General features: G+C 48.6%; 1 protein-coding gene across 2 annotated transcripts in view; it reads left to right on the top strand.

Moving 5' to 3' along the window:
* Positions 1-26,826, top strand: part of LOC126528089 (prolyl 4-hydroxylase subunit alpha-2-like) — an 87,588-nt gene that overhangs the window by 26,969 nt on the left and 33,793 nt on the right. Inside the window, exons 1-3 of one of the 2 annotated variants that reach the window (XM_055069115.1) lie at positions 17,298-17,392; positions 21,497-21,745; positions 23,136-23,314. In XM_055069115.1, the coding sequence (XP_054925090.1) occupies positions 21,549-21,745; positions 23,136-23,314 (376 nt within the window). In that variant the 5' untranslated portion in view covers positions 17,298-17,392; positions 21,497-21,548. Of the gene's footprint in view, positions 1-17,297; positions 17,393-21,496; positions 21,746-23,135; positions 23,315-26,826 lie in introns of those variants that run through there. The other variant, XM_050175952.3, reaches the window with a different exon arrangement.

The following is a 26,826-nucleotide window of genomic DNA, read 5'->3' on the forward strand; positions in this document are numbered from 1 at the left end:
ATTCGTTACGGGGCATAGCAACAACGTGCCAGTCCGGCAAATCAGCAAGACGCGGAGACCCTCACCAAGCGACCCACTTGGTCCACGCGACCGCGTATTACCACCTCCGGAATACCACCTCCGGAATCCACCCGGAATACCACCTCCGGAATCGGCAGCTTACGCCCTATCTTCAGGACCGGCTTCCTTTCGATGACGATCTTGGTCGATCTTGATCGCGATCGTGGGCTGACGACCGTGTAGTCCTGAGAGTTGCAGACGATCAGCAGACGATGACAGCCTTACCCGCAATGACGAAAGAAATAATATAGTATTGAAAAAAATTATGTTGGGATTTTTACGGAATGTTTGATAAGTGCTTTGGACCGACGCCAGTGCGCTAGTGCTCACGCAGACTGTAGATGCCCAAACTCAAACCGGATCGTTGTTGGACTGTGTAGCAGCGATCATTGTCGATCACGATCGTGAAATTCGATCCGAATAGGGCCCGATCGCTATGAGAAGTGACCGTGTGACACCGGTGTTAACTTCAGGCTTTTTTTTTGTCAATATTATTTATATGAAAGTTCCAGAGCACTGGATTTGTATTTACAAACACTCTAGGAAGTTTTTCCCATTGTCATAGAATAACACAACGCGCCACAAATTTGACAATGCAAGAAAATGGAGGCATTTTACTAGTGAACTGTAGGGCACACTTTCAGGAACATCAGATAACTGATGACATTGTGAATAAATTCCTTAAGAAAATGCTCGAAAGTGTTGCATTGTATTTATCCACCGCATTCTGGAGGAATGCGTAGGATGATAGAGCTGGTGCTTGAAAAAGTTTTGCGTCCTTGTTTTACGTATAAGCGTTGCAAATAATTACTCAAGACTAGTTTCTTTTCCTATTCTCAGGTGGTCCCTATGATTTTTCTCCGGTTTCGTCGAAGAACTAAGGAAACGTTAGGTTGGCTAAGGGAGATGGGCGAACAAACCTCAAAGTTGGCGGGTTAACTATAGCCGTTGTAGTAAATTGCTTATTCTAGTGCTCCAGGGGGTTATGACGCGTTTCACGAGTGGCGTATTACTTAGCCAGCTGTCCTGGAAAAAACAATAGTAGCCAACGAGATAAAGTTTCGTGAAAATTCGACCATTATTAAGGTTGACATGCATGCAAAGATAAATGCGTGCAGGCGAATCGCGAATTGCGCAAACAAAAATTTTTTTTTCTTGAACAGCGGCTAGAAACCAGCATACGGCCATTATTCGCAGTATTCGCATTGGTCATACCAAGAAACCAACAATGGTTGTACCTGCCAAAAAATCGAGCCACTCGGAATCCCTTCGTCATTTCGCCAATTGTCCTGAGACAAGCTTACGTAAGGGAAAGTTCAAGCTCAGTGGAAATGGGAGGCATGTTAGGGACAATGTGTGGCAAAACTTTAGTGCTTCTGGCTCAGATGTGCGATTTCCAAAGAATTATTGTATATTCATTTTATATATGCATTTTCAGGCGGTCTACCAAGCGTTTAGAGTGGTACACTCGCTGTCCCCGGAGAACTGAGAGTAGCCCCGATTTCATTCTTTGTGAGAAAGGTGGGCTTGGTATGCCAGAGGGTCGTGTGAAGTTTATTCTGTATACGGTGATTAATTACAAACACAAGCGTTGCACGGTGTCATGAGAAGGCGAAGTGCGAAGCCGAGTTTAAGTTAGCACGAATTGGAGTCCACGTCACGACTCATATGCGAAAAGCGTTTTAATGTCCTTGGTCTGCATCAGAAAACTGAAATTCCTTAATGAAAGTGCTCAAAAGAAGAAGTTTTCTTGGAAATTTGGCACGCCAGTGTGCGAGGTCGCTTAAGTCTGCCATTTTTCTTTATTGAGGGACAGCGGCTGTGACACCCCTGCCGCCTTGCGTGGACTTGGCAAAAACAGCTTGCAGTAGCCAGCAACTGCTAAGTGGGGGAAGAGGTGAAGAATTTTTCGCCTTATTACACGGCGAAACTTGCTTTACTGCTCTAATTGGCCTTGAACCCTAATTACAGCGGCATAGCGGGCTGAACTATACCGGTATTGTATTTGCGTCAAGGCGGAAACGCATGCGCTGTGGATGTGTTGAGGCAACGAAAATTGTTCATATCTGAAGCGTTTTGAAATTTGACCTTACGCGAAGGCACCTAGGTCGACTATCCAGCATCCTTTGGGGCTGTGTAAAGCGTAACCAAATGGCCCCGCGTGTTTGTGCAAGGCGACCGAATGTGTGTGTGCGTGTGTGACGACAGCGGCTAAGCGGCAACGATAGCATCAAGGTGACGGCGATGGCATGACCACGGGCTTATTGTATTCTGGCGAAGAAGCGTTACAAACTGTACGATGTGGGGGAAACCGGCGTGCCGGTTTTCGCTTTTTGCAAGCAATTTGTTGCTACGTGGACGAGACACGCACGCGAAGGACAAGGGTTAGATCGACAATTATCTCAGCTTTCCATTCACACTTCCGCGTACCAAGCAAGCGCGCGTGCTCTCACATTCCTTTCTTCAAAATGAAATGGTTGCTATGAAACAAAAAGCCCTACAGTTGGGAAAGAGAGAAAGAGAAGGACAAGAGTTGTCAAGAAAAGAGTAAGCGTAAGCGTATAGCTGGTGGTGTAACGCGTAGAGTATAGGCTTTCCTTGCTGGAGATATCGACTTCGTTCCGCCGTTTCGTTCGTTCCTTAACAAACCTTCCCGGTCTTCGCTGACCGTGGCTGCTGCTACTGCTGCGGCTGCCTGCTTTGCTATCCTACCCTTGCAACGTGCTCGTTGCAAGCTTCAGAACGCCGTGCGCGCAAGAAAGAAATATGTGCCCATGAGATCGCAAGCGAGACACGGTGAACCCATTCGCTGCGCGCACGCCGGCTTTGTCGCTGCTATGGGTACTGCGCAGGTCAACAGCAGCATATGCGGAAGTGATCCAGTCGCTTCTCGCGTTCGAACGCAACGGCAACGCAGACAGACTGGATGTATGGCTTGTCTATCCATCGCCCATTGTCTCTCGGCAATTGCACCGGGTAGCGTCTCCGCGCCAGCTCAACCCTTCCGCTGAGACGGCCGTCCGACTCGTTCCGACCAAGCCCAACGCTAGGTCGACGCCGAAAGAAAACAACAACACCGCTCCGAAGCAAATGCCCACGACATTCAAAGCACACGTGCGCGGCTAAGGTGACCTCCAAGCACGTCGTTACACGCAGTCGAACAGAGACGCGGCTAAACGGCTTAGCAGCAACAACAAAGCGCACAGCGGCGGGCAATGAAACAAGCGATCATTCGGGACCGATCGTAGCACACGCTACACAGCCCCAACTCAGTCGATGAGATGGCCGGGCCTGATTGGCGTAATGGTGTCGGAACTGCTCCCCGCGCGATCAGCGACCGCCCCGCGCTACTCGAGCTGTAGTCTCCCCCCCCCCTTCGCTCCCCCCCCCCCCCCTCCGCCGGCGGTGGATCACACACCCGAAAACGTGACAGACCGTAGCTGTGATACGCAGAGCAGCTACTTCTTTTTTCCGTCTTCGTCGTCTTCTCTATTATCATCATCTTCGATTTTTTTTTTATACGCTTGTTCTTCAATAGGGGTGGCGCGCAAGTGGGCCGATCGTGGCCTTCTGTGCACGGTCTGACACGTCGGTCAGACCGGCGAGACGAGACGAGCAGAGAGATGAATCTTGGCGGTTGGTTCCTGCCACCCTCCTCTCCTTCCATCCTCTTCCTCGTAGTCTCTTTATCTCTATCTTCCCTTTTTTTTTTTTCACCCAGTACGCCGCATTGCACTTACCTCGTTTCTGGCGGTCGGTCGGGCGGCGCTTATTAGGAGGTTGCGCGTTGGGGAGCCCTCGCCCACCGCTGCTGCGTAATTGAGCATGGCTCGTAGACGCATGTTGTTCGTACACTACGCGAGTGTGGCTTTATCTTTCTGTGTGTCTGTGCGCGTGTATGCCGCGCGTACGAGCTACAGACACTGCGGAAGGGGGGTGTCCACGTCACGCGGTTGGCTGTCGTAGATTTATGTGGGGGGGGGGGGGGGGCGTTTTTCATGGGGGGGCTCGTAATAGAGCATCGTTGCTCACGATCGCGAAGGAAAATAACTGAGGAGTGGCACGGTTTGAAGACGAGAGACGGACACACTTTTTTGTACTTTTTTTTTTGCTTTTCTGCGTCCACTACCGGATAAGCCGGGCGATAACGCGAGATCAAAAGGTGTCTGCTCTACGTCTCACGATATAGGGATAAAGAGCCGGTGGTCAGTAACAATTGCGCAACTCATTCGGGATGCAAACGCAGTACGTCATCATCATCATCATGTCGCGCGCAGCGAGCTTATAGCGGCAAACGATTAGTTCTGTTGAGTAGACGGCGTCTGTAGTCTTCGCAGTGGGATTTCATGCGTTACAGAGTGAATGCATTGTAGCTAGATACTGGTTCCTAGATTCATTCATTCATTCATTCATTCATTCATTTCTAGTGATATGTACGCAATGCCTAGCGCTGCTGTCGCAATCTGTAGTCATACGTATAGAAAGGAAGATTGCTGGAAATAAGCAAGCGCTGTTAAGACGCCAACTTTAGCATTACTTCCACAACACACAGTAACTTCTCTGTTATATTTTCGCAGGAAAATTACCTGCACAATTTCTCCTGTGCAGTCATTGGAACTTGCAAGTTGGTAATCTTTTACTAGGATCTCAAACATGTGAAGCTTTATGCCTACCATACGATTATACCATGTGATTGAAACTGCTAATGTCATATAACCTAATCGGATGTGGCGCTGTGTGCTGCATCTTTTTACAGATAACAGCAAAGAAAATGTTGAACCCGCTGCATAAAGAACGTGGCCGCGCACTTTCCTAGACAAAACCGGGTCAGTGCGCTACCGTAATTCGTCAAATAGCCCGTCAAACATTTTAGGGAAGCATATACACATCTGTTATCATACTTTTGTAAAAGCTACCAGCGCCCTGGTTCATCGAATTATATCTGTGATTGACCTTCATGCACTTTGTGTCTTCGCTCCCCATTATTATTTATTATTTGACAAATGCCTCATGGGAGCCGCTGCATTCTGACCTCATGACATATTAACAGATATAACAGTGGCGATGGCATACTAGCGTAGACACACCCAATCCCCGGGAGCCGTATCGCATCAGAACCATCTTGAAGTACTGCGCAACGGCGCGGCACAACAGGAACGAATACGAACACAGGCGCACGTGTGTTCGTCTTCCTTTCTGTTGTGCCATCCCGTTGCGCTCTACTTCAAGATGGTTCTCACGTCAAGATACCAACTAGCACGATATTCAACTGTTTATGTATCGGATAGCAGCACCGTATAGCAAACAGCGACGCCTTAAGATGCTGTGACAAACCACAATGTGAAAAAAAAGAAGACAGAATGGAATACGTTTATGTCCTGCACGACAATTCGAAACAAAGCGACAAATCATTTTCCTCTCGTATAGGCCGCCATTGATACGTTTTTGTCAGCAAATAATAAAATACTGTAGGCCGATATAATAAGATTAAAAACTTGGAAGACGATCAAGCTTCGCCTTTAGGAGTGGAACGCCCGACTCACGCTTCCCGGTAACTGCAGCTTATGTAAACGCTATGTTTACCGGCAAACGCTAGCGGCGAATGCTATATGCACGAAGACCATCATTCAGGTGGAAAAGTGGTCTCTTACGTGGATCGATCCCGGACGCAGTGCACAGCCGCGCAAAAAAACAAAATACATAATTTTCAGGCTTCCGTTATTGTTCCGCACTTTTAATATTTAAACCTGAGAAGATTTAACATAAATGTCATGCGTTATGGGTGCGTTTTGTTTCATGAAATTTGTTTGTGGGCTGTCATCCTCAATATTCCGAGTAATAACGTTGTGGAGAATTTAAGACAAGGCATGAGCAACTTTAGCGATAGAATGGTGTGGCAATATAACACGCATATGCCGCACGTCATACAATAAGACGTGGCATATACGTATACCTAAGCATATACGGTAATTTTCGCTCACGGACAACTCCGCCGACGCGGATGCCGACACCAGGTTTTCTGCGACACGGGGACCTTAACGATAACGATATCGCGTTAATAAACCGTGTGTGCATTCCTTTGTTAAATTCATGCGTCGGGAGATGTCGCCACCATCGTTGTTGCCCCTATCTGTCTCCCAGTGTATTTCAGAGGTACAGCACGCCTCTGCGCTAATCTCTGGTCGTAGTGGACCGGTACATGATCTGGGAGAGTTTCGATTCCCTTGGTCTCCAAATTGCAGAATGCCACCTGGTGGACACCCTGCGCACTCGTCCCGTCACCGCTATCTGAGCTGCGTCTGAACTCGAGTGCGAGCATAAGACAACCCCGAGGCGTGCGCGACTTTGAGGTGTTACGTGGCCGGTTGCAAGGCACTCCGTGTGTGTACGTAAACTTTCCTATGCCAGTCGGGCATTTGCTCTGCTCCAACCCCCTTCGTGGCGCGGAAGGGAAGCAACAAGCTGCACCCACATCCTGGTGCCTAACGTGGGGACTGAACCCATGATATTGAGTTTCAAAGGACACTAAAGAGAAACACGAATTCAGTTTATACTCACGAAGTATGCTTTAAAAACTGCGTTTTAATTCATTTCGTCGTAAGATAATGTTTGTTGTAAAAGAAAATGAAGGTGAAACTTCTATTTTCTTTTCTTTTTTCTTATGCCATCTTCGGCTGGTCGTTTCTGAGCGCTCTGGAGCGCTCTCGCGAGCGGCGTTGTCTTCGGCTGGTCGAAAGAGGGCGCGCGTCCTGCGTTCGGCTGGTTCTTCTCGATTGCTCTCCTCCATCTTCGAGCGCTCTGAGGCGCTCCGAGCCCTGTCGTCGGAGCAGTCGTCGAGATTGAAACGTCATCGCAGCGCCGCGTCGCTGCTGCTGGCGACGGCCCACCGTAAGCTAGGCAACCTAGGCCGCTGCATGCTGGCGTCTCGACGAACGCTCGTCCCACCGGTGCGTCCACCGGTTTTCCCGGCGGACGCACCGACGAAACATCGGACGTTGGCCGTAGTCACGTGGTCACGTAGTCACATCTGCCATTTCGTCCTCCGAGAGCGAGTCGCACGTCCACGGCTTGCGCGTTTGTCCTCTACCTCTGAGCTCGAAGAACGCCGTATCTGCCCGACTCTGCTTCGGGGGATGTCGAAGATACCAGTCGAAGATACCATTAATTTCGCTCCGACACCTCAGCGTCGGTGCTTCAGTGTGGCGTCACTAAGTTCACCTTATTCTCTTACTTGGGACGTTGTGGTGCAGTAAACTATGGGGCAGAATAAATAAATAAATAAATAAATAAATAAATAAATAAATAAATATTGCCGCACGAAGTCGTTGGCGATAAGTTGACGCCGCGCGCGTCGAATTATAGAGGTGATGGCATTTTGGCTGGCGCAATGCAAGCGGCGTTGCGTGACTAGCCGCAAACGACGCTTGCCCGCGCGCCGATAACGTGGGACTTGTAAACACGCCTCACGTGCCGCTCTGAACCTATGTCCCCGCTCTTCAACGAAACTCTTGAAGGCCCAGGTGGGTCACTGGGGATCATCATCAGCCTGGCTACGCCCCACTGCAGGGCAAAGGCCTCTCCCATACTTCTCCAACAACCCCAGTCATGTGCTAATTGTGGCCGTGTGTTAAACTTCTTAATCTCATCCGCCCACCTAACTTTCTGCCGCCCCCTGCTACGCTTCCCTTCCTTTGGAATCCAGTCCGTAACCCTTAACGACCATCGGTTCTCTTCCGTCCTCATTACATGCCCTGCCCGTGCCCTGGGCATGGGCAGGACACTGGCGATGCGGCACTGCATATGTGGCACTCAGTATGAACCGCTCTTCAATTATCCTTTTGGCACGACATGCGTCACTGCGTATGTGCCACTCGACCTATGCAGCTCTTCGATGAAAACCTCTTTGATACAAGCTTGGGTCACTGCAGTACGTGCCAGTATGTGTGTGGCGATCTTCAATGCACCTTTTATGACGCCCACTTAGGGTAGTTAGGCATAAGCCACTGGCCATGTGGCCACTCTATAAGGACAAAAATGATCATTTAAATTTTTGCTAATGCTCGGCGGAAGTGCAATCCACGCCACGCTCGGTCCTTACGGTGGCACCGCTAGGTCGCGCAGCGTGCGCAGTAGTACGCGCGAGTCGGAGGAGCCTGCCTGCGTACATTTTTCGGCGTTGGCAATACTATGCGTCGCTGCATTGCTACAACGTTATTCGCATGTATCGTGAGATGAATTCTGCGGAATGTTTCCCTCTCATTGCTGTTGAATTTCAACTGCGCTTTGTTGCACGTACACCGTCATTCTCTTAATTGTACTTTTATTTTTAATGCGCTTCTTTCTTCGCAGTGCGCCCAGCTTTCTTCTATTTGTGTTCATCCTCTCCCTTTCTTTGTCCTTACATTCTCTTATAATTGTTTTTGTTTCTTTCTTTTGTTTTAATGTTTGCGTGCGCCAGCATGTATAGACCTTATCCATGGTTGTTTCTGGGCACGTTACATATATTATTAATTGATTCCTTGATTGATTCTTGAACAGTTGAATCCAGCGACAGACCTCGTTCTCAACATCAGTACGTCACAGCTGAATCACCGCGGCGAAGGGCTTTCTGCATGTCGACAGCGTGACCGCCGAGAGCGTACAACGAAAAGAGGGCTCACCGACTACGAGGCATGCGAGGAAGAAGTACGCGACTGTCCCAGAAAACGCAAGCGACGCACCGACTGCGCTGCCAGCTGTTTTTTTCCCTGTCCCCTAGTCCTTTGTGCTCTCCGGGCTTCCGTTGTCTTTGTCATGGTGACACTTAACTGCATCGCTTCAAATTGATTCGCTCGAAGCGCTCGACGCTGAACTCTAGTTCTTTCTTTTTCTTTTGCGAACAATGGCCGCAAACGCTCCGGCGACGTCTTAATCGAAAACCGACCAACGATTGCGTTGCTCGTCACAACGCAGTCGCAGGCCCCATCTCGAAGTGAGCTGCGCAATTTCTCAAGAGTGAAAGCACAGTGGTGAAAGGGTTCCGCGAATCAGAACGTAATACATTCAGACAAGTTGGAATCGGAGTTTATACATATGCTTGTTTTCGTATTTTTTTTTTTTAAGTTTAGAAACTGCAGGCTGATTTTCGCTAGCGAGAAAAGTGCGGGCTACTCGTATAGGTACTGCGCTTGGCGAATGATGCCGTTTCTCCCGGTTGCAATGTCTGCGCATCTTTTGCCGTCACGTTCAAGTGCTGTCGACAGCTGCCTCTATGAGCGCTGTGTTATTGCATCTACACTGACGCAGGCAAAGATTTTAAAACGACGCTTTTGGAGCACGCCAACGCATGTCGTCCACTGTCTTGCCGTTCAGCCACCATGGGTATGATAGTTATAGTGAATGGGCTTTTATTATATTCGTGCTTGTGCCTTCACACGTTCTTGTGGCTTCGTTTATTGCGCTTTTTCTGGGCCTAAATTGGCCTAAATTTAAAAACAATATGTATTCTTTTAAGTGTAAAAGGTAATACGACTCTGTTAACACGCACAATCGCTACTAATTGCGGTCGTTCCATTCGCGTCCATGCGCCCGTGGCGTAACGGCTTCAATATTGGGCTTCAGAGGCAGGGGCTCTCTGTTCAATTCCTTCCGTCGGACAACTTTAATAGTCGTTATTTTGATAAGGGGATTTATCGACGGCAAGCGGCAGGCGAAGAGCCAGCACAGCAACAACGCAACCACGGTCTCGGCGCCACCAGCTGGCGATCTACGCTTGCACCTTACATCTATGATAGCGCCCCACTACTGCTTGCTCCCTGTTCTTCTTCATTATCGCTAATTATTTATAACGCAGTACTCTCTTTAAAACGAACGCTTTGCAAAATCACGAAGACATTTTTAAGGCCGGTAGGACGAAGTTTAGGCAAATCAATATACTGCCCCTCATTCGCATGCTGCCTGAACCTTGCCGCTTGCAGCTCCCCCGTAGACACTAGCGCCGCGTACACTTCCCTCTAGTAATTGTATGAAACCTTACGCCCGGCAGGCGCAAACGACACGCGTCGCCGACGCAGCGTTTCCCTAAGTAAGCACATTGTCGTCGTCTTTCGGTCGCACTTTCCTGCGGCACCGTTATCGGAGAGCACACAACGCAGCACACACACAGAGGGATTCCGACCCACCCGACGCTCTCCACGGCTTCCGCATAACACGAGAGAAATGCGGCGCGACTGTGGGAACCTGTTTCGCGTGCGGGCCACATCAACGGCATACACACACACACACACACAGCTTTCACAGAAGGCCTGCGGGCCGCACCTCGCACAGAATGGCGTGTTGCCACTGGTCGCGATCACCTTTCCTCTTCATGACGCGCCAATATACCACCGTCGTCGCGGAAGTGCGAAAAAAAAAAAAAATCGCACGATCGCCGTTGCATACAGACGGCCCAGAATGCGACAACGATCGTGCACTTTAATTGAGAAGATAATGCGGGCATTGTAACTCACTGTCGTTCCAGTGCCGGCCGCGCGCTTCTCTGGACGCTGTTGAAGTAAGAAACGCGGAAGATCCAAGAATGGTGCCTCCATCCGTCGTAGTGGCTGAGTAGATATCACGCTTCATTGCTGAGTACGAGGTCGCACTCTTGACAGCCGGGTACGATGGACTCATTCCAACGGGCTCAGCATGTAAAGACACTCATGTACTAAGGGCGTGTTCCAGTTCTTGCCAGCCGCGAAGACGCTGTACGTATTGACCCTTTCCACGGAGCAGCTTCTTCTAGAGAATCGAGATGGCGCTTTCGGCGGCCCGCCGCACGTTGCCCTATAGCGACAGCGCGCGAATACGACACCATTACCGCTTCTCCCTTGCTTCTGGGCGATCAGCTGCCGGAAGTGCAACTTAGTTTTCCCTAACGCACTGTGCTCCAATCGTGCTGGAAATCGTGGAGCGGTAGATTGAAGATGCGTGCATTGGTTGGCTGCGAAAATAGTGACTGGCATATTAAGGCATGGAGTGCATCTGTGCGACCAAGCTCACGGACCCTTGCTGCATAAGGACAGCCTGTGTTGCCGGCCTTTCGCGATGCGCGATTTTCTCCGAGAGTAAAATACTTCACTGATCTGCCAGCGCTTCATCGCTAACGTCCAAATAAAGGACTTCAACCGCGAAAACTCGGCAAGAGTGAATGTACCGCTAGTTAAACATGGACAAAGGGAGTAGCGCCGCTTCCTGTCATAGTAAGTTTCGCGCATGTTATCTGCACACATCTACCACAACTGGCACGCAAACTCACCCACGACCACCCTGTCGCCAACGTATCAAGAATAAGTGGATTGGTGCGTACTTGAATATATGCACAATATATACGCACAATAAGTGACGGACTACACTGACAGCATGCGAGTGGTCGAAGCTGAATGTTTCGTGAGGGTGCACAAGAGTAATCGAGTTACTAGCGATAATAGATGTTTGCTACAATGTCTTACAATGCAGAGGACAGCTACGTTTCAAGCCTTGTGCGCAGTAAGAACAAATCTATCGGAACTGAGCATACCCGTGAGGATTAGGCAGAAAATAATTAGATAGTGACCTCACCGAGAAACTCTGCTGAGTCAGAAACATGACAATCCGCTGCTTCGATGTGTTTAAGAACGAAGAGGAAAACGCGCTGATCTTGATTCTATTAAAAAGAAAGTTTTGATAGCTTGGGACACATATTTAACCCCACTTTTGGAACAAGCACCATATACCTGCTCGCGCCGTTTGGACATAGCTTAATCAGCTCCGGAAACGCTTTCACGTGTTCTCTGAAGCGGTGGCTAAAGCTTCGTGTCGTCCACCCAGCCCACCGTCTACGATATCTCTCGAAACGGAGGTTCGCCAAGCCGCAGCAGTGTCATACACATCCATTGTAAACGCGGAGGCAACGGAGGCAGCTAAGGCAACCAATGGACGCGTCACCGCGGGATCGAACATGGCAACGCCTGGATCGCAGTGAAAAGGGTTAGCAGACAGCTAAGGAGACGTCTTCGAGTCCACGAAATGGTACGCGTCCAGAAGACGATGACTGTGATGATTCATCGGTATCTCGTTTGAAATGACGTCAATGAAAAATATTCACCTAGCCTACTTGACCTAATCATGTATGCTATACATGCCTTTCAGTCTAGCATTTTGTCTGAATCTCCTCAATATCTTTCTTTTCTTCCTTAAAACTTCTATATCAACCTTGTGTGATTTCCTATTCTTGTAACGGATCCGATTCTATCAATCTTTGTTATGCTCTTTTTCCCCTACCTTGCCGCCACACGGCGACATGGAAAAGCTACGAAATCACAATATATATGGTAGTTTACCTCTTTGTGTGTTTGAACCCATGAAAAGCAAAACATAGTTTACATCAGGCGCAAAGGACAGTGTGCTACGCTGTCTTGTCCGGAGACATGTTCCCCGCCGAGATTTCAAGCTTCCTGATCAGTCGCCAAATTAAAATCAAGAGTTCGACGAAAACTCGTCTGCTCGGGATTGCTCATAGTCAAGGGTAAAACGGACGCCGACCAAAAACATTTAAAAACAAGAAACCAAAACTTTTCAGCTCCCATACGGGGGCCTTATTCACAATGACAGTAAACGAAAGGGGGGAGATGATTATGTATGTGTGAATAGATGGCGCAAACAGCGGGCATAAACGGAAGGAAGGCTGCCGTCATTGCGGTTCACTGTGGTATCAGTAGTTTGGATTACTAATCACTCGTGATATATACGTAAGGTTAGATTACATTCAGTGGCTAGCACATGCGCCCTACTCCAGTCAATATCATTTCCTACTATTACAGAACGCTCGGCAAGAGCGTTAGAAGAGACTTTTTGTTTTCTCACATCATGGCAGTGTTCCTTGATGCGCCTTTGAATATTGCCCCTCTCGCAGATGTAGACAGTCTACACAAGGAATACTTGGGCCCCTTTCTTTCGGAAGGTTGTCTTTGACATTTACAAGCACGTTTTTCAGCTTTTTCCCTGGCCCATGCGCGACGTGCACGTAAAAAGAACGAAGTACACGGGCTAAGGCTTCACTAGTACCGGGAGCATAAGGTATCGCAGCACGTTTACGAGGAGCAAACGTGGCGGGGGAAGGAATAGGTGGGCGGGCAGTGGCGTAGCTAGGTCATCTGGCACCCGGGGCCCATAGGTCTTCTGTCACCCCCCCCCCCGGGTGTAGCCGGCGAAAGGGGTATCTTCAGACGTATATGACACCCCCCCCACTGGCCCCTTGCACCCGGGGCCCACGGCCCCCCGGCCCCCCCTGTTGCTACGCCACTGTGGGCGGGATAGGTGGCACTGCACTGAAGCCACAAATAAATCCCCTTAAACTTCGTAAAGTAGCGGCACGCTTTGCAAAATGCTGCCTCCTCCTCGCGCGCTCTGCCCGTGGCCGACGCCACGTCGCTATTGGCCTAATAGCATCACGTGGGCCCTCGTGCCATGCATCAGCGCCATTTTTGCTCGAGAAGCGTCTACGGAGTGGCGAGGAGCGCATGTTGGCGCCGTTGCTACGCTCGAGCAGTGTAGGCGGCGCCACGGTCGAGGAGGGAGCGTGAAAGAGAGGAGAAACGAGGAAGAGAGTGTCGCTACTTTACGAAGTTTAAGGGGTTTTAGCGACAAATGAAGTAGGGTAGCTGCGCCGTGAAACTTCAAGATGAATAGTTTCGAAATCTTTTTCTAGGTCTTTAGGATAACTGCAGGTTTGTTGCGTACGTTGTATGAGCGATGCGGCGACGGAACGTTTGTGGCAAGCAGGATGAATTGACATGAAGTTGAAGTAGAGTTCCGTGTGCGTGGGTTTTCTAAACACATTAAAATGAAGTCCTGTTCCTTCATGTTGCACCATAACATCCAGAAAGGGCAAGCGATGATCCTCCTCCAATTCAACGGTACAACTTATGGCGTGTTCTATCGAATTTAAGTGCGACGAAAAAGCATCCAGGGCATCATTCTTTATCACACAAAAGCAGTCATCCACATATCTAAGAAATATTCTTTGTTATGGCAGGAACGCCCCTATAGAGCTCCGCGTTCTACTGCTTCCACCGTGAGGTTTGCAGCGGTGACCAACAGGGACACACCCATCGGCGTTCCTTGAAGTTGCTTTACACGACCCCATAAAACAACCAGCCTTAATTCTCATAGCTATCCACTAATCTGCAATTGCAGTCGATGCTCCGGCTTTTGGGCGAAACTGCGACTTTTTTTTACAGCACGAGACAGCCAAATGCTTTTTTTTTCTTTTGTCATGCCTATTATCCGTCTCTTAGGGTGAAATATTGTCTTTGCGCGTATAGCAATTTTCTTTTAGTGGTATCGATGATGTACTGATGGATGATTGCCCGCTGCTGCCAATGGCCATGATTTCTAAAATTTCGCGCATCCGCTTCTCCTTACTTTCTTTCTTAAACGTTGATGTCGTGAAATTGTACAGTGCAATTGAAATGGCGAATATGAAATTTTTGTTTAAAGCATAGTCATCGACAGAAGCGGGCAATCATGGATCAGTACACCATCGACACTATACTAACAGAAAAGCCACAGACCCGCGCGACACAGCCAGCACCGCTACAGTGATACTGGAGGAGAGGCTCCATAGGAGCTCTATTTGCGGGAGCACACCCTAGAGGGTCTTGGCGGCGAAGCCTCTTTGGTTCGTTTTAACGAGAACGATCTTGAACTGTCCGCCCGGCGTTGACGGTGGTTATCGGCTTGTGCTGCTCTCTGCACCGCGGTCTGCTGAGCCCGACGTTGCCTGGTTGTAGCCGCGCGCGTGGCTGTACGATTCGCTTCTTCAGCAGCGGTTCGTACATAGAGAGGAGGAGCCAATAAAAAAAATTAAATTATGGGGTTTTACGTGCCAAAACCACTTTCTGATTATGAGGCACGCCGTAGTGGAGGACTCCGGAAATTTCAACCACCTGAGGTTCTTTAATGTGCACCTAAATCTAAGTACACGGGTGTTTTCGCATTTCGCCCCCATCGAAATGCGGCCGCCGTGGCCGGGATGCGATCCCGCGACCTTGTGCTCAGCAGCCCAACACCATAGCCACTGAGCAACCACGGCGGCTGGAGGCGCTATGAAGTGTACCGAAGAGTAAACACAGGTATCGAGACTATGCAGCGCATTTTTTGATGACCTTTTTGATGACCTTTTTGATGACTTGTTTGATGACTTGTTTGATGATGATGCTGACGATGATTTATTGGCATCCCCTTTGATACGGGGCAGCACGCTTGAGTTAACCAGGTCCAGCTACTTGCAATATGCAACTGCTACATGTCGAGATACCTGGTGGAATACAACGTAACATTAATGCAAAGTTTGCCCCTATTCACGCTACGCGGCGTGCCTGCCACATTGCATGAGAAATGGCACGCTTTGATGCTGATGATGGCAATGATTTATTGGCGGACCCTTTGAAATGGGCCGGTGACAAAGAGTCACCTAGCTTGCTTGATGTAATCAGGTATGCATACAAGTTTTTTAATGACCCAGTGCTTTCTTTTTCATGCCCTTCTTTCTGTCCCTGCTATTCTTTCCGTTTTTACTTCTCATTGCCCTTCCCCTAGCAAACCAGATGGTTTAACTCTGGTTAACCTCCCTGCCTTTCTGTAATTTGCATCTCTCTCTCTCATGCATGTTTTTGAATCTAGCATTTTTTGTTTACATCTCCTTAAGATTCTTTTTATTCCTCAACACAATCGCTCCATTTCTTCGCCAATCCTCCATAATGGGTAAGAGGCTCATACTCGATCGGCAACACAAACTGTGCTGTACCGCTAACTATACAACTGTTACATGGCGTGCCGCCTGGTGTAATAATATGTAACTGCAATGCAAAGTGTGCACGTATGGACGCTACGCCGCGCGAATCCCAGATCGCGTGAAACAAGTGGTACGATACGATGCTAATTATGATGACCATGATGATTACGATGATTTATTGATATCTCCTTTGAAACGGGGCGCTGACAAGCAGCCCTAGCCCGCTTGATGTAATCAGGTATGTCATACATATTTTATTGCTGTAGCAATTACATGATCAGTCCAGGCGCATTCCTGCCTTCGCCGTTGTCGTCGCAGTGGTGTCCCGCATAAAGTACAAGGGTAATAATACCGTCGCCGCGCGGCGCATGCTGTAGGTGGGAGTGAAAGAGCGCGAGATGAGCCGACGACCCCGGCTCAATCCCGCGCGTTCAAGGGAGGAAAGCGGGTAGAAAACGCGCCGTCTTCCGTCGCGCGACAGACCCGGGGGAGGGGAGGGAGGGGGAGCGCCGTTGTACTCGGGCAACAACTGCGCATTGCGCGGCCGCACGCGCCCTATCTCGGAAGCGATCTCCATCGCGGGCTGTGTCTAGGCGCGGTGGCTGCTCAGACCTTGCGCCTACTGCGTTCTCGCCGCTCAGTTAGCGTTGAAGCGATACACAGCACGAAGGTCACTTCTCTCGCTGCTGCTGCCGTGCTTCCTCACGCCAGCGTTTTGACAGCGAGCGTCAGCGGTCATCGAGTGTGATGAGTTCATGTTTGCCTGTGCGCGCTGACTGCATGCTTCTTAATTTAGAAAGTAAGAACATGTTTGCAAGTTTATACGGCCGGTAAAGCTACTATCCTTATTTCGTATAGCTGTCTACACATTTGCTATCGCAATCGAGGGTTCGCCTTTTGGTCGAAACTGCGACTTCTTTCATTCTAGCATTTTTATACATCTACTTAACCTTCCTTTTCTTCTTCGAGACAATATAACCACTTCTTGGCCAATCCACCGCACTGGGTAGGAGCCCAGCGATAGCTGCGACGGACACCAAGGCGGCCGAGGGGGCGGCAGACAACATCGGCAACCGAAAGGGCTATTGGAATCAACCCACAACATTTTACGCTGTAAAACGAAAAGGGTTACTTGTGCAAACAGGATCTTTCAATATAAGAGACGGACAATCGGCATGATAAACGAAAAATAACCATTGGCTACCTCGCGCTATAAAAAGCCACCTAGGGAAACGATTAATAAACATTCAACTGCTAGGCCAGCATGTGTCGTCGTCCCTTTCTGTCCATGTCAGTATGTTCTGCTGGAAACAATTTGTGCTACGATAGCCTACAAGCTAGGGCAAACACTATTCTGAATAAAGGCATACACAATAGAGACTTCTGTCTCCGTCTTCCTTTGTGTTGTCAATTTCTCGCACATGTTTACAACTGGGCCACCAGTTGGGCTTTAGCGCTTGCTTTCTTATCCTATACCCGCGACACATACAGTGTCGTTAGGAAATGTTCAGCGCTCTGAAGAGCGAGCTACGCTGTTCGGTGAGCATATCGAACGAGGCGCGCTTGAAGCCTTATTTTCTAATGTTGTGCATGCATACTTCTATGTTCTATTCTTTTCTATTTTTGTGAAGTCTTGCGTTATTCCTATGCCTACGTAGTGACCATGCAAAGCTATCTCTCAAATATACAATGCATCCGCTCGGTATTCGCTTCAGCTTCAGTTAGCCTGCGATCGCCAATATATCATGCTGTTTCACGCTGGTAAACCGGAAGCTTGGGCGAGTCGATAAGCCATACAGGGGATTCTAAAGCTACGGAGAACGGCGGGAGCCCAGCCTAAGAAAGACACAGCGCTGACTGACAATATATACGACAGTCGTGGCGGGATGGGAAATGTTGCCTGCTCCGCTTGTGTTTGCGAGCCTCGCGAGCTTGCTTGCGAGCCTTCGTCTCGTCGGCACTAAGTGCGCGCTTCGGCGCCACTCTGGGCTGTACCGTTGTAGCTCACGAAACTGCCTCCCCCCTATCTCTCTCGCTCTCTCTCTGTATTCCCTCGCCAACTAAGCTTTATTCGTCGCAATGGCGCAATATATACTTGCGCCCTCTGGTCCTTTTGGCATTCATTATCGTGACTGCGGCTGCGTGCTTTGGTTTCGATAATGTCAGGTTCTTAACGTCACTGGCACCAGATAACACAAGAAATTTTCGACGCTTCTGAAATGGCCAGGTTAGGTTCCATGTTTGCCAGTAGGCTTTAGGCTTTTGGGTGAAACAAACCGATAGATTTTTTTTTTAATTTCCTGACCTTGCTTGAATTGTGCGTCCGCACTGTGCAGCTATATCGCAATGGTGTTTTCTTATTAATTTTACTTTTCTTTCTTATCTTGATTTGTCCTTTTGTTGGAGAGTGCGGAAGCATATATTGCGCTCTTGCGACTAATACACCATCGTTTAGAGTAACACATTCCCAGCGTTACATAGCTAGCTACTCAAGCTGGCGTCTAAGAGATTCACTGAAAAGCGGCACACACTTACTGACACATGCCCACTTACGCAAGTAGGCATCGAAGAGGTTAATTGAAGACCAGCACAGACCGAATGGCACGTATACCCAGTGCTCAATGTTGGCGTCATAAGATTTCTTAGAACAGCGGCACCTACCCCATGCCGGCGTGAAAGACGTTTGTTGAAGACCAGCGCATGTGTATTCATCGCCAAATGCTCCGTGACCCAAGTTGGTCGGACGGTTCATTTCGAACCCTGTCCCGTTATCCCAACAGCCCGATGCGCTACCCATTCGACTACGGACTACCCGCGATCCAGGTAACTGGGAAAATGGTTAGATACAAACAAACCAATATGGATATATAGATGGCCCCCTGAAAGTGCAAGAAGTACCCTAATAATGCTAAAGAATTAAAAGAAAGCCCTTATAGCGATTTGCGCCAAAAATGCATCGAGTATGTGCTGCTTTTAATTGAACGTCCCTCACGCCTACTTGAGCAGCCGGGTATGCGCCACTGGGTATATACCGCACCCCCCCCCCCCCAAAGAAAAAAAAAAAGAAATACGCACCGGCTATGCATTTCGAAGCCAAGGCCCGGACTTCGCATCGGAGCCCCTAGATGGCGCAGCGTGTCCAGAGGGACGTGGACGTAAGCGCCAACCGGACAGCAGTCGGGATAAGCAAGAGAGGTTTAGAGTATTACTGAAAAAAAAAAAGCGAGGAAGAGACTGATACGACCAGATCCGTTACAGGCATAGGTAGTGCTTTCAAGGTAGGTTATGAAGTTTTGAGGAAGCTAAAGAGGATTAAGGAGATTCACAGGAAAATGCTAGAATGAAAAGCATGGATAGCATACCTGATTAACTCAAGCAGGCTAGGTGGCTACTTGCTACCTCACCGTTTCAAAGGAAATGTTGATAAACCATCATCATCGAAGTGTCATAGGAGAGGCCAGCTGAAGTGAAGACCTCATGCATGACGCGTTTCTCAGTGTCCGCACGCACCGGCGCATCCCGCATCTCGGAAGCCACGATCGGGCTTCGCGGTGGCACCACTAGATGGCGCGGCGAGGGCAGAGGGGAGCATGACAGATGAGTGCGGATGCAGTACACGCCTTCTACATGACTCGTTTCAGTGATGGCAGTATGGTGTGGGTGTGTAAATGCATTGCTTGATTGATAATCGCATCAAGGTCGGTATTCATTGCGAGATGGGCTCTGGCGAAGTCGTTAGTGTCACTAATATTCACAACCGACTAACTCAAGTTCAGTGCGCTCCTATCTTACCGTTATCTGGTTCATAACAACGTTCATTTGGGTTAGATGGTGCAAACTTGAATTAGGAAGGAACAGCGCCAAATAAGACGATCACGAGAGGGAGGACGACACTGGACAGCACGGCGCTTTTCCTGTATCGTTCTCCCTCTCGGGATAGTCTTAGTTGGCGCTGTTCCTTCCTCATTCTTACCGTTATCGTATGCCTCGTTCAAAAAACATCGCCAGCAGTTGGCTTCGAACCTGGTTCCCTCAGCACAGCAGCCCGCAGGCCTACTTTTAGGCCACGGACATACACCTAGAAATTCTGCAAGTTACAAGCATCCTGTCGCCATGATACCGTCACTGCCATGCCATGTCGCCATGCAATCTTTGTATTGTGGTAATTCCATCGTCGTCATTCCAGCTCGATCATCCGATTCACATCATGTCTTCGTCATCACGACGTGCCGTCGTCACCGAATCGTCATTCTATTGTCTTCAGTATGCCACCATCACGCCGCCTTTTTTTGCTCCAGCGACGTCATTCCTTCTATTTCATCGTAATAATATTGTCGCCATTCTATCCTGATCGTGGCGCGTTTGTCATGCCGTCGTTGTCATTGCCTCCACGTGATACAGTCGTCGTAATGCATTCGTTGTCATACCGTCGTCATGGTGCCGTCATCATTCCAGCTTCCTCATGCCATCCTCGTCACACAGTCGTATTCTTCCCACTGTCCTCAAGTCGTCGTCACCATACCGGCTTCGCCGTTCGATCGATCGGCCGCCGTCATTCCTTCTTCATAATTCCATCGTCATTCATCCTATCGTGGTCATGCCAGGCCTAGGCGAGTGAGTGTCGTAGCAAAGTAGGCCAATCCTGGAAAAAGCGTACATCGCATTATTCAAGGCAATATTATTCTGAAAATGATCTCAGCGGACTGTAAGTAAAGGTGCCTTTAATGTGTTTTCAACAATAGGGTGCGCTGCTACATTGCTTGAATGCTAATCGCATTGACGTCAGCAGTCATCGAGAAGTGAGTTGTGCCGGAATCCTTTTTAAGCGAAGGTTTCTTTCTTTCTTCCTTCCTTCACTTTGCGCGTGCTAGCATGTTGTCTTGCAAAATGGGCCAGTACCGGAGGTACCGGAGCCCTGCCAGCTCGACGCGGCATTTGATGTAGTGCACGTAATCACATACGCAAGCTCAAAGACAAACATGCCATCGTCGTCATGCTATCATTCCATCACCTTCATTTCATCATCGACAAGAGCAGGGTTCCTCGCCAGCAACAAAACAAGCTTCGCTTAAACCGATTACCATAATGCGCTTGGAATAGGCATACATTTTACAAGAGTCAACTTGAGAGATGGTCACTTTATTTGAATGCATGGAGACATAAAATGCGAGGCATTTCTTGGCGAACATTTGCCACTTTGATAGTACCTATCTATCTGGCTAGCCGCCTACACCTTGGTGCTCTCACGGTCTATTTGTTGACTTTGTATGTACCAAAATTGGCATAGTATGACAAGAGTGTGTGCCGAACATAAATCATAAGTCATGACTCGAATGTCATGAATGTGTGTCATGTAGGTTATGAAACAGCCACCCACGTCTTGGTGCTTTCATGTTCGTTTCGTTAAGTTGGTAAGCTCCCCGCACACTGCTTCGCATAATGTCGATTCCGACAGGGCGTGGGATTTGCCGTCTTTTTTATTCTGCGCACGTATTCGTAGCTTACATTCAAACAATGGCCTTTTGCTTTTGAGATTCGTACCAGAGCGCTTTGGAATAACAACGGACAATGTCGACTTCGGTGTCGCGAGACTAAACGTACTGCCTTTGTGTGACACATCAATGCCTATTGCTTTTCACCCAGGCATTTCCTCGCCGTCGCTGCTTCGTAGCTGAACCGTCCTTCGGCAACGGCGATGCGCTGCCGGCTACTGCTCGCGGCTTTTGCGACGCTCTGGCTCGCTTCACTGCTCAACACCGATGCGGTCAGCGCAGCCAACGTCTTCTCGTCGGTGGCGCATATGAACGACCTGATGTCCCTGGAGCAAAGGCTTGTTTACAAGGTCAGCGACTTCCTACACCGCATGGAAACCAAGCTGGGCTACCTGCGCAGGTGAGAAATTGCCAGTGTATCTCGATGTGCGCACTTGTCTAGTTACGCACGTTCCTGTTTTACTTGACCGTCTTCGCCGAAGGTTTTGCGAAGCTCTACACTGACTTTCTTCAAACCGGACATTAATTGAAGAACAGGTCTGTCCCCTATTAGTTGGTGGCACAAACTAGAGTGGCGAATATCGCTGTTTATTGAGGATGCGACATTGCTGAGACTTGAAAACAAACGCCGAAGCTTCATGAACCTCCGCTCGTATTTTTGACGCTTTATCAAAAACGTTGCCTCTGTCATCACGCCTTTGACTCGGCTCCGGGGCCCCGCCCTTCAACAACTGGTGCAGAATACACAAAGCTTTTCGATCACAATAGCTCGTTTCCATTGGCTGACAGCGTTCGCTAATACAGTATGTCCAGCCATAGGATTGGCTGGACTGTGCTCTTACGACCAATTCTAACGTAAGAGCTTTCTGTGAATACGCACTCACGTCTCAAACGTGGGTACGTCTTCCCCAAAGCGTCGAGACGTGCTCCCTAAAGAGCTCCCTGAATTGCCACGCGACTGACCGCTCGAGGCACTTTACGTGCATTCGTGGGCTTCTTTCACGCTCGGAAAAACACTTTTATGTAGCACGTACTGAGCAACAGAAAGCTCTGTCGGGAGTTTTTCGTGTTGCTCTACAAATTTCTCATTGACACTTTTCACCTAACTATAATAGTTGAGAAGTTGAATCATTAATTTAGACTAACTATGTCATTAGGCGGAATGCAATAAATAAGCTGAGTATCTCCAAGCGACGGCAAACAACTTTACCTTGGTTCTGTTCAGCTACATGACATTTTCATGTATTAAAATCTTGATGCATGATAGTTGGGACACCCTATAGAGCTAGTAAAGTATTATAGCTTTAGTGGCCTACCATCTACCACTTCTTTTCCCGGTATCTCCTTGTTATCGCTATGAGGAGAGGAAGGCTAGAGATACGCTTTGCCTGCCAACCTCTTCTTCTTTCTCTTCATAAAACCTCCTTCATCCTCCCCCAGCTGAATTGTGTGTTAAAGCTGAGACCCTGCGACGGCCAGTTTCATAAAAGAACGGTTCGTCTGAAACCGCCATGGTCATGCACTTAAGTGTAGCACTACGCGAATACATTCTAAGGCGTTTTGAACACAATGCATTTCCAGTGATCATTTTTTTACCCTTTTTTGTCCCCAGAAACTCCCTTAAATCGGGCCGACGTTAAGTTCATTACGATGATTCGCGGTTTTCGTCACGTCATGCCGCATTAATATATGTGCCGGGCAATCTTGAACGGCACTTTTGTTAAATCAAAAGCTCCGAAAACGTGTTTCTGCACATATGAGCGTACTGCCCTATTCTCCATCGACTGCAGCTTTCTGAACGACTACTACGAGACGACGGCGTCCAAAGACCGGCAGCTCACGCACTCTTCCGCCGACCACGAGTACGACACCCGCACGGCCAGCCCCATCGATGCGTACAACACCATAAAGCGGCTGTCGGTCGACTGGAACGAGATCGTGCACCAGTTCAGGGAGCCCGACTGGATGGGTGAGCAGCCCATTTATTTTATTCATTTGCAGGAGTGACTGTACCAGCCTTACACGAAACCTTCTGTGGGAGTGAGCGGCGATGTCGTACTCGTTGTGACAGAATTGCGAAAGTAAGGAAGTACAAACTATAGAAGGTCTCGAAGGTCTCGCATAGCTAGCGGTGGCGATACGTGTTCCACAGTAGATAAGCGAAATGCAAGCATAAAGCGCGAGCCACAGATAATAACAATAAATAAGTAAAGAGAATGCGAACAACACAGTTTGTGGTTCTCAACAGAGTTCCTCTCGCACAACTACCGGCGATAAATTTTGATTAAAGAGAACTTTAATGGAGGGGGAGAGAGAAAGAGGTATACGCTGTAGGTCTCATGCATTCGGAAGTACCATACTTAAAGCGTTTATGAAAAAGTGAAAGTGAATAAAAACAAAAAAGAACTTGAGAGTTTGGCCAAGTTGGTGTTTACCGCATACCATACTGACCGCCACTAAAGACGAAGACACGGGAAGAGAACACAAATCGACGACATCGGCGGCATCTGGAAGGGAATATTGCCATTTGCTTCAAAACACATCTTGACCGCAACAAACAGGTCTTTATGAGAAATGGAGTAAAAAAAGGTATTCTACATCTACCTAAAAGGCTGGGCCTATGTCCTGGTTAGCCCTTTGAAAGTCAACAACATCGTCAGAGCTTTCTGTAAAGGAAGGGGGTCGGATATAACAAGTGTCTTCAAACTCTTTAAAATGAAGCGGCTATAACTTGAACCTGCCACGTTCCACGCTGCCTAACAAATGTCCTGAACAGAATGCCGGGCTTACGTGTCTTCGTAGTGGAGAAATGCAGGGAAGACACGGGGAAGGAGGGAGATGGAAATCCTAGACGAAGAGCAGAACGAGTACAAGGTAAAAGCGGGAGCGAACGTTCCGACAAGTGGACTTGTCTTCTTCAAGGCTTTAAATATACAAGTCCATTTGTCGAAACGTTGGCTCCCGCTTTTACCTTGTTCTCGTTTTGCTAATCATTTCGCAGTAACGAGAACACTTAGCGCTGCTCCCGAAGCGCTAATGATGTGCTTAACTAGCCTATCAAGAGCAACCCTGTTTTTTACTCTGGCTTCAAAGTTTCTAATAGGTCCCGTGTCGTCGTTCTGTGTTCTCTTCCCCTGTCTTCATCTTTATTCGCAGTCAATACTATATGCAGCGAAGACAACAAGAATATAACAGTACGACAGAGGGGGACGACGAGGACAACATAGCAACATCGCTCATTGCAAAACGAAAAAGAAACAGAAAGGACGGGAAAAAAGAAAATGCCGGAAGGCCAAGCAAAACAGTAAAGGATTTCTGACTGATAAGGCATTATTTCGAAACTCTAGCTTCGGTATTCCATGGAGAAATGTTGGCGACAAGATGTTATTCATCGTCACTACAGCGGAAAACACTACAACAACGCCAACAACAAGAGCCAACAACAACACACTACAACGAAAAAGTGGATTTGCTCGATTCCGTGCAGGACTGTTAGATTTCATGAAAACACCGTCTATAGTCGGCAAGGTGTTGTCACGCATTCTGCTCGAATTTCTGCGAGAGTTCGAACCGATCGATTCATGGTGACACATATTCATGACACGCACAAAAAAAGAAAAAGACACGCTCAGGCGCACCGACTCCCTGCCCAAACGGCCGGGAAAATTCGGCCGGCAGCGAACTTCTTAACAAAATTGCCTTCGAACGCATATAATGATGCAAATTTAGAACCCGGTTATGCAACGTGTGCAAGGCGATGTGTCACAACACCTTTTAAACGAATTAAAAAGCCACCACGAGCTAAAAACCTTTGTTCTTTCGACAAGCAGGGCGCCTTTAAAGTAGTGGCATGAAAGGCCTTGCTTACAAGGGCGGTAGATTTTCGATTAAAAACAAACAAGAACGTACACGCACGAGGTTGGGGAAACAGGTGAACGCACTTGGCCACCGGCTCCGTAACAGTGCGGCATACAAGAAAGCGGACGTGCCTCCTCCCTTCCTTTACGACATTTTAATGGCGCGAAACACGTTCAGCGATTGTGTTCCCGACCTCATCACCAGCACTGCGCGTGAGCCGCGGGCATCGTCAATTCACTCGATGGGCGACTGTGCGAGGATTGATGCTCGATGAAGCACTATACTCACGTCCGAGACCTGCGTATGCAGCAGCGTTGAAACGATGTGGCCGACTATTAAGCAGCGGTGGAGCGTGTATCTTTCTATTCGCTAATGAGTAACGACAGCGTAATTCGGTAGATGTAGGACGGAAGATTGAGGAACTCGGGCGTACTTGCGTCGGTAACGTTGTTTCCCAAGCCCCTCACCTTTGCCTCTCTTGCGAAAAATGACAAATAAGAAAAGGCTTGATCCGATGAGCGAAGGCCTAAGACAAACTGAGTGCTCCAAGGAAATGTCAGTGGTCGGATCATTCCCATGGAATTTGATGAACATACAATAAGCCGACGCGTGGATTGAATTGAATTCTGTGGTTTTGCGTGCCAAAACAGCGATTTAATTATGAGGCATGCCGCATGTGGGAGACGCCAGATTACTTTTGGTCCCCAGAGAAATCTTTAACATGCCCCCAATGGACGGGACACGGGCTTTTCTGCATTTCGCAACCCATCGAAATGTCGCCGCCATGGCGTGGATTTGATCCCGCCGTCTCGTGCTTAGCAGTGCAACAGCATAACCGCTAAGCCACCCCGGATGGCGACCCCACTCGTGTTAGAGCGCACGCAGGGTATCGATAAACGTGGCGGTCATTTAGACCGTGCAAGTGTATATCTGTCTTTCCGTTAACGAAAGGGGCAACTTAGGTCATCAGATCTGACAGGACGTCCCCTGGTATGAAAACAAAACCAAAAACAAAAGAAAGAACTTATTTCGATAAAGTTGCCTACTCACTCACATTAGTGTTCCCTCTTTTCAGCTATAGGTGATCTGTCGCGCAAGCCTCAAGCTGTCGACAGTTCAACGCTTTGCCTCAACCTTCTGCCCATCCATGCCCTCCCGATTCGAGCAAACAACTTTCATATAGCCAGCAAGAAAGGTTGGAAGAGTCACGAGAGCGGGAGGGAAGACAGCCGTGCGGACTATATAGGAGGAAGTTGACTGAAGTAGGTTGACACTAGGAGGAAGATATGGAGTTTGGCAGGTCATATGATGCTTAGGGCAGATGATAACGGGGGCTTAGGAATAACCGGTGGTCTACCGCAGTTACACAATAGGTGTCACGACAAGAGAAGCGCAGTCGAGAATGGCAGGGAACTACGCAGATGGTGTGATGAAATTAGGAAATTCGCCGGCGTGAGATGGGGTCAGCTGGCGCAAGACAGGGTTGGAGGTCGCTGAGAGATCCCTTTTCCTTGCAGTTGGCAGACTACTACTACTACTACTACTACTACTACTACTACTACTACTACTACTACTACTACTACTACTACTACTGCTGCTGCTGCTGCTGCTGCTGTTGCTACT

Source organism: Dermacentor andersoni, chromosome 9 (assembly GCF_023375885.2).
Source record: "Dermacentor andersoni chromosome 9, qqDerAnde1_hic_scaffold, whole genome shotgun sequence".
In the NCBI taxonomy this organism is placed as follows: Eukaryota; Metazoa; Arthropoda; class Arachnida; order Ixodida; family Ixodidae; genus Dermacentor; species Dermacentor andersoni.